Below are 13486 nucleotides of genomic sequence, written 5' to 3'. Positions count from 1 at the left end.
ATTGTTTGATGAAGTTGACTTAAATTTGGGTTTACTCTTTATCTTGAGTAATATTTTCCTTCAGAAATTTTATCTGATTCAAAATAAACAGACTTCCTCATACTGCTTAAAAGTTGGGTTCTTTCATATCCATTTTTTTGCAATAATGTCTGAACATATTCTTGGAAAACTTGGCTATCAGATGGCTCTCTACTTTGTTTAGAAAATGTGCAATGTTTTTGATTCTGATTTGCCATTGTTTATTTATAGTGCTTCTTGTATCCCAACTAGGAACACTTATTACCAATAAGTATAGACAAGACATAAATCTTAATATTAGATATTTATTTTTATGCATTGCAGCACAATTAGTTATTCAGATTGTTTTTATCCTGTTAAAATGCTGCAACATGTTGTAAATGTCATATATTGCACCAAATAAAACAAATCATTTTACCTAAGATTTTTTTACCTTATTTGTTTTAATATATTTTGTCTATTTCTTTAAATGTTAGATTAGAATATGTTGTAAATTTAGGAAAATTTGTTTACACCTTATCACCTTGTTCTAAACTGTCATTGATTTTTTAACTCTTACTAGCAAAATCAGTTTTCAAATTGTGAAGTATATTTGATATACATTCAATTCAAACGATGATGATGATGATGATGATGGATGGCTGCTTAATGCCCAGCGGCAAATTAATATGCATATTCAGGACGAGAACATGTTAATGTTATATAATCATTAACCCTGCTTTGTACTAGTCCGACACACTGAGCCAGATTTTTAACGTGCTAGTTCACTGGGCAACAGTCTGCAGGAAGACATGTCACCTTACCCGAACACTTTATTATGACTCTTTGCTCATACTCCTTAATGCTGCGTGCTTAGTGGAAAAGCAGCAAATACCAATTTTAAAGTCTTTGGTTTGACCCAGCCTGGGTAATTTAGACTTGATAATGTTTTTCTGGTCTACGTAAAAAACACAGAAGTGTAACTCTGCTGTAGTTAATGATATTGTCATCGTCAACATCTAATGGTAGATTTTTTGCTCATCTGGCTAAGAGAGCCTGTAAGAGTTTTTCTTCTCTTGTTTGTCTCGTTTGGGAAGCGGGCAAAATAAAGGATTAACTTTCCCCTCTTATGTCACCAATTTCAAAGCACATTTATATCATATCCTTTCTTTCACATAGGATCACCAAAAATATGGATGGGATTACCCCCTTGTGCCTTATTAATTCCCCTTTAAATCTGAAGTAATCACACTGATTAGTGTTCAGTTTTCTGATCATTTTAGATTAAGAAGTACTTACTAAGTTATTTCCTCTCCCATATAAATATTTTTGGAAAGAGAATTTTAAATCTTATGACCATGAACAGAGAGTGCTATACTTTTTATACCCCCGCCATAGCGGAGGGGGCATTAAGTTTTACCCTTGTCCGTCTGTACGTCCGTCCGTTTGTCCGTATGTACGTCCCAAAGTTGGTTTCCGTTCTTTAACTTTAGTTTGCCTCAATCAAATGTTATGAATCTTGTACACAATGCTTAATACCACAAAAACACAGACAAGTTTGAATTTTGGTGGCGTCACTTTAACGGTTCTAGAGTTATCATGGTTATGCCCCTATACAAATGGAAAAATTGCTGAATTTTTCATTTCCGTTCTCTAACTTTAGTTTGCCTAAACCAAATGCTATCAAACTTATACACAATGCTTATTACCACAAAATACAGATCAAGTTTGAATGTTGGTGGTGTCACTTTTATTGTTCTAGAGTTATGCCCCTGAACAAATGGAAAAATTGCTGAATTTTTTGTTTCCGTTCTCTAGTTTGCCTCAACCAAATTTTATGAAACTTATACACAATACTTATTACCACAAAACTCAGATCAAGTACAAATTTGGGTATTGTCACTTTTACTGTTCTTCAGTTATGTCCCTTTATAACTTTATATGATATGCAAGCAAGGGCCTCATCTGTGTCCCATGGACACATTCCCCATTTATTTCACAATAAATTACTATTGTAACAACTTGTTTAGTGGTCTATTTGTTTAAAATTCAAAATTGTATCCTAAATGTAAAATGACATCTTTTTCTCCAATGGCCATCATTCTCCATCAACCTTGACTCCCTTTGTAGAAGCTGCCATATTTATTTCTTGTTTAATTTGTTCTGTCCTGAAAATAAGACATGGAGTATTTGGACAGACACCCTGTCACTTCCTGTCCAAGTACTTTGGGAGTCTCCTTCCAGTTTAGTAAACACTAAACGTATATCTCTACTGATATAAATAATTGCATTAATCTTAAAACTTGCTGACAATAAAAAAATCAAGTATTCATATTATCAGTGGGAAGATATTCATCCATTCATTGAGTAATTTATGTTATACATGTAATGACAATTATGTAATGCATTATACAATGATATGAATTGTTTGGTTTGAAAATATATAGGATTTTAAATGTACTGACAAAAATTATATGATGTTAATAATGATATATGTTTTCATATCCACACTTTCAGATTACGGTAAGATATTTTTTTTTTACTACTAGTAGCATTAGGTCACACTTATATATCTGTATTCACACTGCATGTTCTCAACTACATTTTCCTACAAGAAAAATATTGCTGCACCTACAAATATAATCCTGAATTTATTTTGTTCTATGCTTTATTAAAAAAAATGTACAATTATTTTGGAAAGTGTTTTATAAAAATTTATTGTATATTTTGAAAAGTAAAGAATGAAATTGTTGTTATATCAGGAATAGAGACTGCATGCTTAGTCTGTGTCAAAATTTGGTGAAGTAAATGTTTGCAAAACCTATACTTAGACATTATGCAATGTGGTATCTTGGTATATGTATGCCAAAAAATTGTAATGGTTTTTTAGTTTAAAGGTGTGTAGTTATAGTACTCATCTGTAAGAAAAAACAAATTCACATTAATCCAGAATGTAGTTGACCATTCTGAAATTTGAATTCAATAATCTCGAGAATAAAAGATAAGTTTGGAAAGATATAGGGAATTTTTATGTTATAGCTCAATAGTCTTAGACATAAAAGGGAAGTTAGGAAGGATTTTGACAATTCTAGTCCTGTCTCTCTTCAAACAAGAGGTATAAAGGGGATTGAAATGTTTTTGCTTTTACGCATTGTATTTTAAATCTACAACCACAGAATTTTGTGTTTGTATTAAATCCTTGCTCTGGCTGATCAGAATCTGAAGTAATCCCATAACTGCAAGGTAGACTAAAATATAAGTGTAAACTAAAACCTTTTGAAAACAAAATTTACTGAAAAGGGTTATATGTGTTCTGAAGAATAAAACCAAACTTTATTAGTGGTTCCTAAGTATTTTATATGAGATTACATCTAAGTTCAATAGCTCTTGTAAAATGAAAACATTTGCAGTTGAATAAGGTTTGTATTTCTCTATCATCCTGCACTTGTACATAAAGACTTTGGTCAATAAGGTTTTTCTTGATATAATTTTGTTTTATAGTTGAATTTTGTTTGTTTATCTCATAGCCCCCTTCAATTGAAAATAAAGAATAGAATTTAATTGTTTAAGCCTAACATCTCATAACAAAATGCTTAAAATAGCTAGATTTCATATTGATTTCATAAAGACAAGGTTATGAGCAGCCATTCAGTGACCTTAGTTACTGAAATACATTTTTAATTTTGAAAGATAGATTTCTGAAATCTATTTAATAAGGATTTATGGAAAAATATAATGCAAATTTTGATGGACTTTTATAATCTTATGTTTAAGTGAGCCTTGTTTTGAATTTTTTGTTTCTAACTTAATAGATGTACTTGAAATAAAAAAACTGATGTATGATCTTTCTGTATAGCTCTATCAGGAACAGGTGAGGCTAAAAACAACTTTTTTTCTTTCAAATAACATTGATGCCTGTAAAGCTGTCAAAGATTTAACACTGTTTTTGTGTAACCTTCACACACACAACTATGTAGACTGCAACAACCCCTGTGCAAAATGATCTCCATGCATTTTCTGGAGTGCAAAGATTTGAGTTTGCTAGTGATTTATTATGTGTTTTGTGCAGTTTTTTCTTTAGCTGCAGTTTGATCAATGTTGTCCAAGTGTATAATCATTAGAATGGTAAAGTCATGTTGTCTATCAACTTATCTGTTAATGTACATCTTTCAATTCATTTTCAAGCATTCTAAAACTGTCATTTTTGGTACAATATAATTTTGTAGAAAAAACGGAAGAGAAAAAGTAAAGATACTCAGAGATTGAAACTATAGAACTGTGGCAAAAATAGATTGTTCATAATGATGATATTTGAAAGAAAAATAAATGTAAAACAAATAATTGGCTTTAAAATTATAACTGACTTAAGTGTTAGGAAAACTTGTTGCACAATGCTGCCATGGTTGAGCACAATTCATGAACTTTTATTAGTTTGCTTTTAAACACAGAGGACACACACTTGAATGATTTACACAAATTTTGAGATTAACATTAAAAAGAAGACAATGTTTTTGATCCTACAGCTATTCTAGAAAAAAAAACTAAAGGGCATATTTGATGGCTCTTGACACTTTATTTGATTGATGTGAGTAGTTGAAAGGTGCATGTCCATTAGATATTTTGCTCAGTTCCTCATATACTTGAGTAATTGGTCAACTGCATTTGGTGTATATGTAATGATTGTAAGATGTGCATGTTTTTAATGACCTTGACCTCATGTTCATGGTTTATTGATCAAAATTACACCAGATTCTCAGTTACTTTAAGTTATAGGTCAACTAAAATGATAAGATATGTACATGTCATTTCGACCTTCAGCTCATTTTCATGAATCATTGATAATGTTCATGTTTTTGTGATTCCTGTAGTAATATCTTGAATCAAAAGACTTTCAAGAAATTCAATAGGCTGGCAAGACATTATATCCTGTGTACTCTACTGCTTCAAAATTACAGTAACATTGCAGCTCCTCAAGAAAAGTTGACCTTGGACTAATTTGACCTTTTGTTTTGATGCTCTTTGATGTTTTGTATGTTTAATTCTACCTACTTAGCATGCTTTGCTGCTTTGAATTTAGCTTACATGTATAAAGGTGCACTCTAGTTAGAAATTCACCAGTAAGACCATAGAAAAATATAGTTGTTTCCTTGCTCCCTACCTACCCTTAAGTTTCATGCCTACCCTTACACATTTTATGGACATTTTTGGTTAAGCACTGTTTAAATCCTTGCATTTTTGGTTATCTACCAACTTACCATATATTTTTCTACCAGGAGGAGGGAAACAAGTGTATATTTTTTGGGCAGCATATAAAATGATCAACAAATCTAAGCTACTTTCCTTGCTTCCCTTTGAAGTAAAAAAATACCTGATAAAGGTAGGGGATACATAAAAAAAAATATTAAGCATCAGAGTGCATCTTGGTAGTGTTAAATGAGTTTATAGAGGAACACTTAGTAGGTCTGGATCCAGATAAAAGTAAGGCATAATGGTCAATTGGTTATGATTCATTGACTATATACAGCGATTAATGTAATTATTATGCCTGAGTATAAAAATAAGATGAATAAGCAATTATAGGTCACTGTACAGCCATCAACAGTGAGCTAAACCCATACTGCATAGCAAGCAAGAAAAGGTCCTGAAGTTTATACTTGGAAATATTTATGATATTGGAACTGTGACTAGAAAGAAGAAGACTTATAAGTGTAATTAATTGGTCCCTGCAATTAGAAAAAAATCTTCAATCATCTGTTGGTGAATAAATGGAATGGTAAAATCTGGTAGTGTTTTTATTTGTGATGTCATGACAAATGGGAATCAAGTTCTGATTTTAACTGACCAATGTTGTCCATTCTACATGTAGTGTTTGGTAAAAAAATGTTTTATAGCTATGAGCAACAACCTTACATAAAAACAACTTTTGATTGGTTCAACATCTTTGCATAGTACATCATTTGGTAAATATTTCTCTTAAGATAAGGCTGTTTGCTCTAATTGTAATATCAATATGAAAGTCTTAAAATGAGATAATTGGGCAGTTTTTCATTAAATCCAAGAAGTTGCAGGCCTAAAGCAAAAAATTAAATAAAATTCAAATAAAAATTTTTAAGATGTCTTAAGGACGAATGTCTTCTGAACTACTGAAATATTTATTTCATAGATTTATAATACTTTGTTATATTTAAAATGAAGTCACAAAAAGTGGCCTTACCATACTATCTCCTAAATATAAGGTGTCACATAGAAAGAACTAATGTTTTCCTCTGAATAGTCCATATATATGATTTCTCTGCATGGTTATTTGTTATAATTTTGTATTATATCTAGCAGATTTTGCGACAAAATATTCTAGTAACAAGATTGAGTCTTAATCTGTCAGAAATTACCATGGATGCTTTGTTGAATATTAAATATTAATTATTATATATTTTGAGTGTGATTGTGTAATAACATTATTTGTATATGTGACAATTATTTTAGGAAATACTTCTTACCAAATATTTTTAATGAATTATGTTTAATTTTGCAGATAACGAAGAAAAAAGGCAAGGGAGACAAGCCATTGTTGCGGCGAAAATCCGAACTACCACATGACATAACTATGATAAAAGCGTTAGATAGTCATAAAAGACATGATGAATATCTCCCAACAAATTCAGAGGGCAATTCAGCTACAACTACCTGAGACCAAAAATTGATTTATTCATAAATCATGGACCATTTTTTGTCGTAATGTTGGGACATTCAATCTCTTTATCTGGTGTCTGCAAGTTTATTGTATAGTAGAGATGATAAAAAAAGTAAGTGAATGAGTGCAAGTGAGAGTAACTGCTACAAATTTTTATATTGTATATAATCGAAGAGTAAAAGTGAAGATTTTATGGAATATATCATCCTGTATGAAGTGAGTTCTGTGTACATTTATGTGCGGGTCAAGATTTTGTATAATTGCAATTCTGTGATAAATAGTCCATTAAATTAACTTGCAGCACCCTGTGATACTCCACCCACTTTGCCTTAAAAGGAATGGGAGGAGTCACAACTAGAAATGCCTGATAGATTTATGTACATTTTTGTTTTCTCATAGATGTACCTCAGGTAAATATCATGCAAATGGAGTTCAGACAGTAAATGCTTTTACCACATAAGATTTTGTACTGGATATATGTGTGTGTTTTACTAAGGCAATCTTTGATGATTGCATACCAAAATAGTTTACCAGCATAAATGTAAGGCTTTTATTATGTAGATCATCTCCATATATCCTACCGGTGTTGTTGATTTGTCAGAAAAAAGGTCTTATCAAATAAATTTTTGCCAAAGTTACAGATGATCATTACATTTAGATAATCATCACAAAATGTATTTGCCAACGTTAAATAGAGGTCACATATCAATAAGATTATTGTCAATGGAAATTGATAACCTGTATATGGTACAGATGTAAATACTCTTTTCATTGCAACAGGTTTAATCTGTTTGAATGATATACTGTATAGCACTTTCCCTTTGAAAACAGACATGATGGTATGACATGACCAACAATCATATAAATCTTAAATGAATCATTATCAGTCGAACCAGTTCAAGTAGCACATTATACAGTGCATACAGTATTATTGTACACAGAATATAGACCCCATCAACTGCTTTTATAGTCTAGTCAGAAAAACAATTAAATGCAGTATTTAATCCAATTCTGACAGGACAAGTATTAATTTGCCTTACTAAATATATGTATCAGTATATATGTGTTTGCATTAACTGTGATTAACTATTGGCAATGTAATATTATTGTTTATTGTTAAAAGTAGATGATAACGGGACGATCATACATGTATTGCAGATTGGGCAAAATTCGTATTCGTAACATTCTTGAAAAAAGTGCTATTTTTGTTAGCTATTTACTGTTGTTAATTTATTGTGAAAAATTGTTCATACCAAAAAAAAGTAATGAATTTTGTTTGTGATTTCTGGTAATTGTGGTGAAACTTTTGTAAACCAAACTCTCAAATAGAATTTAAAATCATAAGTCTTTTGACTTCTGCAAATAATTATATAATTCAGGACAAAGTGGGAAAGATGGTTTAATTTTTTCTTTTCAAGAACTCCAGAAATCAAATGAAATGAAAGAAAATTTCTATTGAAAGTTCTTATTACTTTCATATATAGTTGAAGGAAATTTGAAAGAAAATGTATGTCAGGTATTTAAAGAAAGATTTCTGTAAAAAATAAATGCATTTTAAATTTGTTAGTTACTTCATTCATCTGCTTATTCTCAAGCAGTAATATGTAAATTTTATGTGCATGGTCATGAGGTCATATATTGATGTGTTCATTTACTATTGTACACAAAGTTATCTTTTCTAACATTTATAATAGATGAAAAATATCAAGACATGTAGCAAAATGCAGCTATGAGTAGACATTTTTTGAACTGCAACAGCTTTGCTCATTGGATATAGAATGTTTGTAACTTTTTTCTTTGTACTTGACTTTCAGTTCAAAGGCATAAAAATGACAGAAAATCTACATTTTTGTATGATCTAAAACGTTCAAACAAGTAACAGCAAAACAATTAAGATCCATTTCCCCTATCAGATTTGTTTAGACTAATAAAATGAAAATGAATTTGCTACTATTTGGATTATAAGATACAAGGTTTCACTGTACATTATTTCCATTTCCATGTTTGTTAGGATGATGAGGACTGAGAGATAGTTACAATAAGTATAATTAGTTATGAGTGAGTTTGTTAACTAACTGTTGTTATGTTTGTTAAGTAGTCTTCTTGTTATTTTAAGATGGGATCAACAAAACATTTTTGCAATATTTTTTTTTTTAATTCTCATTTTCATTTTACTAAACATATGCAATCTCTCTTAATATTATAAAAGGACCTCGATTTTGTTTAACTGATCATATGTTGATTGTATCCAATGATTATCTCCCCAACATCTTCATTTATGCATTTAGAATTAAATGACTAGAACTTCATAATTCCATGTAGGAACATAATGCATATTGGTACTTAATATGATTTACTCACACTGAAACTATATAACAAAAACAAAGTTATGGTCTTATTTAACATTAGTCAATGTAATGAGGACTTTCAGAAGGAGGAGTGAGAAGATCCTGAAGTATATTTTTTATTTAATCGAAGTGGAACAATGTTGTAATAAATGACTTTATATTAAAGGATGGTGGTGGATTTTGAGAGCCCAGTTAACATTTTAAAAATCTTCTAAAATCAATTTGTTTCAGAGTCGCAATGTATTTTTTTTTGTTTTAATATCAGAGAACACATAATCAGTCATGGGTAGACATTAGAAATTATGCAAAGCACATTTAGTTAACTAGGTTTTATAATTATATTAAACTCTTAACTGAAACTGGAATCCTTGTTAATGTTTTGAATATCAATTCTTTTATGGAGGATTGTCATTTTAAGATTATGTTATTAATTGAATAATAAGTTACCAAAAATTACATTCCATTACTTAACTATAGCATTACCATTACCACTGATTGACATGCCAAGTTTGTAATGTGCCAGTGCATTGCCATATGTCTGTTGTTAAAATTCAAAGTAATAAAAGGAAGTGATAAGGGGATGAAAAGCTCAAAAGAAGAAATTAAAAAAAAAAAAACACATTTTGAGTGAACCAAAATCATGCTTTCATGTTTGCCAAAAAATAAAGAGACAATTTCTTTTATGAAATACAATATGAGATTTATATAGTAAATTTCCTAACTACCCTTAAAATGTATGAAATCTGGTAAATTAGTCGCACGATTCCATCGGGCATAAATTAAACAGATTCTTTAAAACAAACTCTTTTACAGATGGGTCCATTTAAACATTAACAAACTTTCAAAAGAACATTTACATATCAGAAGATATATAGGCCAAATTTCACTTAATTTCTAACATTTCAGTAAAATTTGATAAGAGTTTTTAGACTGGTTATTTCACCATACAAGTATCCAACTGTTAGATGTTATATAAGCAATCCACATTACTTGACACAGAAGTGAAGTAATCAATTTTTATCACGAAAAATTCCAATAAATCTGAAAATGGTCTTCAAATCTTTTGGCAGGGGAAAGAATTATTGTTTATTTTTATACGGTACCAAGTGAACGCACCTTGAAAATATGTAAGCAGCTTTAAAATTTATTGTGCATTTTCAAGGCAAAAATACGACACCAACTCAAAAAGGGTTTAAGGTACCGTTTATGTTGTAACAAATATAAAGTGAGGTAAGAACTTCCTTACATTTTTTAATCTAGTGATTACTTACTTCACTATTCCCTGGTGTGACTGAACTTTATGTTTTCATTCAGCATTGAAATTTTAAAGTTATTGTAATTATTAAACAGAAAATCATAAAATGTCAAATTTATTTGTTTACTAAAGTGTAACATTTTTGTATTCAAACATGAAATGTAACATTAACTTGTTCAAATTTTAATAATGACCTGTTTTAATTTAATCATGCTGTCTAGGTTATAATTCTTTTAGATGCATTTGAGTAAATAATAGAATGAGATGCACTATTTTCAGGTAAATATGCATGATGTACTAGGTCTTTGTTTGTGGTCAGGAATTGTCAAGAGTGATATTTTTTTCTTAAAACTGTCATTAAAATGAAAAAATTGAATTGTGTTTTCTACATGCCATGAGTGATGATTTATTGTACATTATAAATAACTATCATGAAAGTTTTACAGCTGAAGTTGTTGTCCTTGGAGTGTTACTTAAGAAATGTAAAGGAAAAATAAAGTACATGAATTGTGGGCTAAATGATATTGCGACTAAAAGCAAAAAAATATAGGAAATTAAATGGAGAAAAGCAAGTATACCTGCTGAAATACATAAAACTGCCTTAATGAGATCCTTGATAATTTGAAACTCTTGATATTTTTGAGATCAGGATGGGCTTATGTCAAAAAAGATTTAATGTTCAAGTAGTAAGGCAAGTTAAACTACAGAACACCACAGAGGAAAGAAAAGAAACCTGCAGAAATTACGCAGTATTGATTTTGTTCTGAATAATAATTGATTTTTTTCATGTGCAGTATTGTTTCAGAAGATGTTGCTTTGATATTTAGTATATGATATCGAACAGTTTATACCTTTTGAAACTGACCCTGTTTAACTGAACACTTTTCCTTGTAAGAGTTATCTCACCAAACACTGTTTTCCTTGTGATCGCTACTCCTTTCCAACCATAAAAGAAACCGACAAAATTATATGACCAACTTGCTTGTTACATCCTCCGGATGTCTAAATAATTTTGACTGAAGCAATCCAGAGACTCCATATGAGAGTTATTTCTCCTTGTGTATTTGATATAAGTGATATGTTTTTGTAACTGATAAACCATAAGTGATAGAGACCTATGGTTTTTGATTTGAGGTCCAGGGTCCACCAAAAAAAAAATAAGGTCAAGGTCATGTTCTGAATTTTGATTTAAGCTTATTTCAGCTTCTCTACAGAATTTATATAAGATACCAATAAAGTAGTTTTACTAAAATGTACACTGCAACATGTCGTAACATATATATTTTGGTTAAAAGGGTGGGTCAACATTTAATGGGGAGTTTCCTTCCCTCTTATGTTTAAAATGAGCTGTCATTAAGTATATATAGAAGGGACTTGGGGTCATTTGAATTGAGGTCCTTGCTTGTTGACCTTCAAATTTATGTCAAGGTCAAAGGTAAATTTGATGTTCTTGATCTTTGCTATAAATTCATATTTATATGTGATAAAGCTATGGTATCTTTTGCATAAGGTTGGTTGACATGATGTTGAAAAGGTCAACCGGAAGTAGCCATTTCCTGCACTGATTCATTCAAAAGTACCTGGAACCATATATTTTGGGAATCAGTGTGAAGTGACCCAACAGATGGTACTGGAAGTGACAATTTTAAACCAGAAGTTGCAATTTATCTCCCTTATTTCAAGCAAAAGTATATAGAAACCATATAATTTTTTAGATCAGCGTAATGTAAGCTATTATTTGACACCGGAGGTGGCTTATTAACTCCCTTTATTGATGAAAAAAGTGCCTGAAACATTGTATTTTCAAAATCAATGCGTGATAAGTTATCTTTTAAGTCCAGTCTTGGCAGACATACTGTTTTTATTCAAATTTCCTCATCGTAAGTTAATTCGGGTGGAAAGACCTTCAACTGTTCTCTGAACAATTGGTTTTTAATTGAATTAATTATACATAATGTCAAAATGCCAGATTTTGATTGGTTAATATGAGGTAAATAATTTACTCTATCCAACAGAAAGTACTTTATTACCCTTCACGGCGACCGACGCTTGATCAATTGTGTGCTTTATTAAATACGGATGGTTATGTACAAAACGTCATAGTTAATTACTTTAAACTTGAAATTTAATAAACAGTAATAACAAAACTTTCAGTTTAATAAATCAAATAACACATTCCTGAGAGGGTGATAGAGCAAATTGTTACCCCTTGGTTGACAATGTTTTCTCGGAGTAACAATCAGCTCTATCACCCTCTCGGCTACATATTTATATAATGATTGAAAATCTTAAAGGTTGTGGTCAAACTACAACATATATCAAACTTAAAGGATAACATTATATAAGAAAGGACATTTAGATGTTTTTAAGCATTTATCTTAGATATGACCTTTTACCAAACTGAATTAATGAAACATGGCAACCTGTATTAGACATAGGAAGAGAGTGAAAAATGTACATTTAAAACCAAAGTAATATGAACTATTAGGTCAATCCTATCAGATGGAGAAAAGTGAGTGTTTTCTTTTCAATACATTGCAGACAATGAAATTTGACAATCACTCAGTTTTGTCAAATCCTCTTTTTTGGAAGGCACGGTCCAGTTTGATTAGCCCTGTGCAGGGTATGTTTACAGATTTGTTAGGCTGAAAACGAATGAACATTCCCCAAATTCCCCAAATATCAGATATATGTTCCACTTGTGCCACTACCTATTCAAATAACTTTTTCGGGAGTATGGGTATCGGATAGGAAAGGAAAAGTTGAAAAGCAAATCAGATTGCTATGTGGCCATGCATGTTTTATCCATTTATGAACAAGGTCTTTGCTTTTTCTCAAACTTCTTATGACGTACTTGCACAAAATCTGTCGGAAGTGTACTGTTTGATATTTTAGTCTGGGAAAGCATTGTTTTTATTCGTTAAATTGGCACCTTAAACTAGCCTGTTATCTCTCAGAAACTGAGTAATTAAGTCTTTATGACCTGATCTGATGAGTCGAGCACTATCATGATGATTATAACAGTTTGATGCCCCGATTATGGTTTCTGGTCTTTCCGTTCATCAGTTTGTTAATCCGCTTCGTATCAGTTTTTGGTTACAGTAGTTTTCCATGCTCCGTATCCGTTTTTTTGTTACAGTAGTTTTCCATGCTCTGTATCCGTTTTTGGTTACAGTAGTTTTCCATGATCCGTAT

General features: G+C 30.8%; 1 protein-coding gene across 6 annotated transcripts in view; it reads left to right on the top strand.

Moving 5' to 3' along the window:
- The window catches only part of LOC127739444 (serine/threonine-protein phosphatase 2A 56 kDa regulatory subunit gamma isoform-like), a 53574-nt gene extending 42907 nt beyond the window's left edge, over window positions 1-10667 (top strand). For 2 of the 6 annotated variants that reach the window (XM_052251217.1, XM_052251215.1), the window contains 2 exons: window positions 3854-3868; window positions 6530-10667. In XM_052251217.1, the coding sequence (XP_052107177.1) occupies window positions 3854-3868; window positions 6530-6685 (171 nt within the window). In that variant the 3' untranslated portion in view covers window positions 6686-10667. The other 4 variants (XM_052251218.1, XM_052251216.1, XM_052251220.1 and 1 more) reach the window with 2 other exon arrangements.
- The last annotated feature ends 2819 nt before the right edge of the window (window positions 10668-13486 follow it).

The sequence above is a fragment of the Mytilus californianus genome, unplaced genomic scaffold (assembly GCF_021869535.1).
Source record: "Mytilus californianus isolate M0D057914Y unplaced genomic scaffold, xbMytCali1.0.p SCAF_4, whole genome shotgun sequence".
Classification (NCBI taxonomy): domain Eukaryota; kingdom Metazoa; phylum Mollusca; class Bivalvia; order Mytilida; family Mytilidae; genus Mytilus; species Mytilus californianus.
This window is presented reverse-complemented; position numbering and strand designations above follow the sequence as displayed.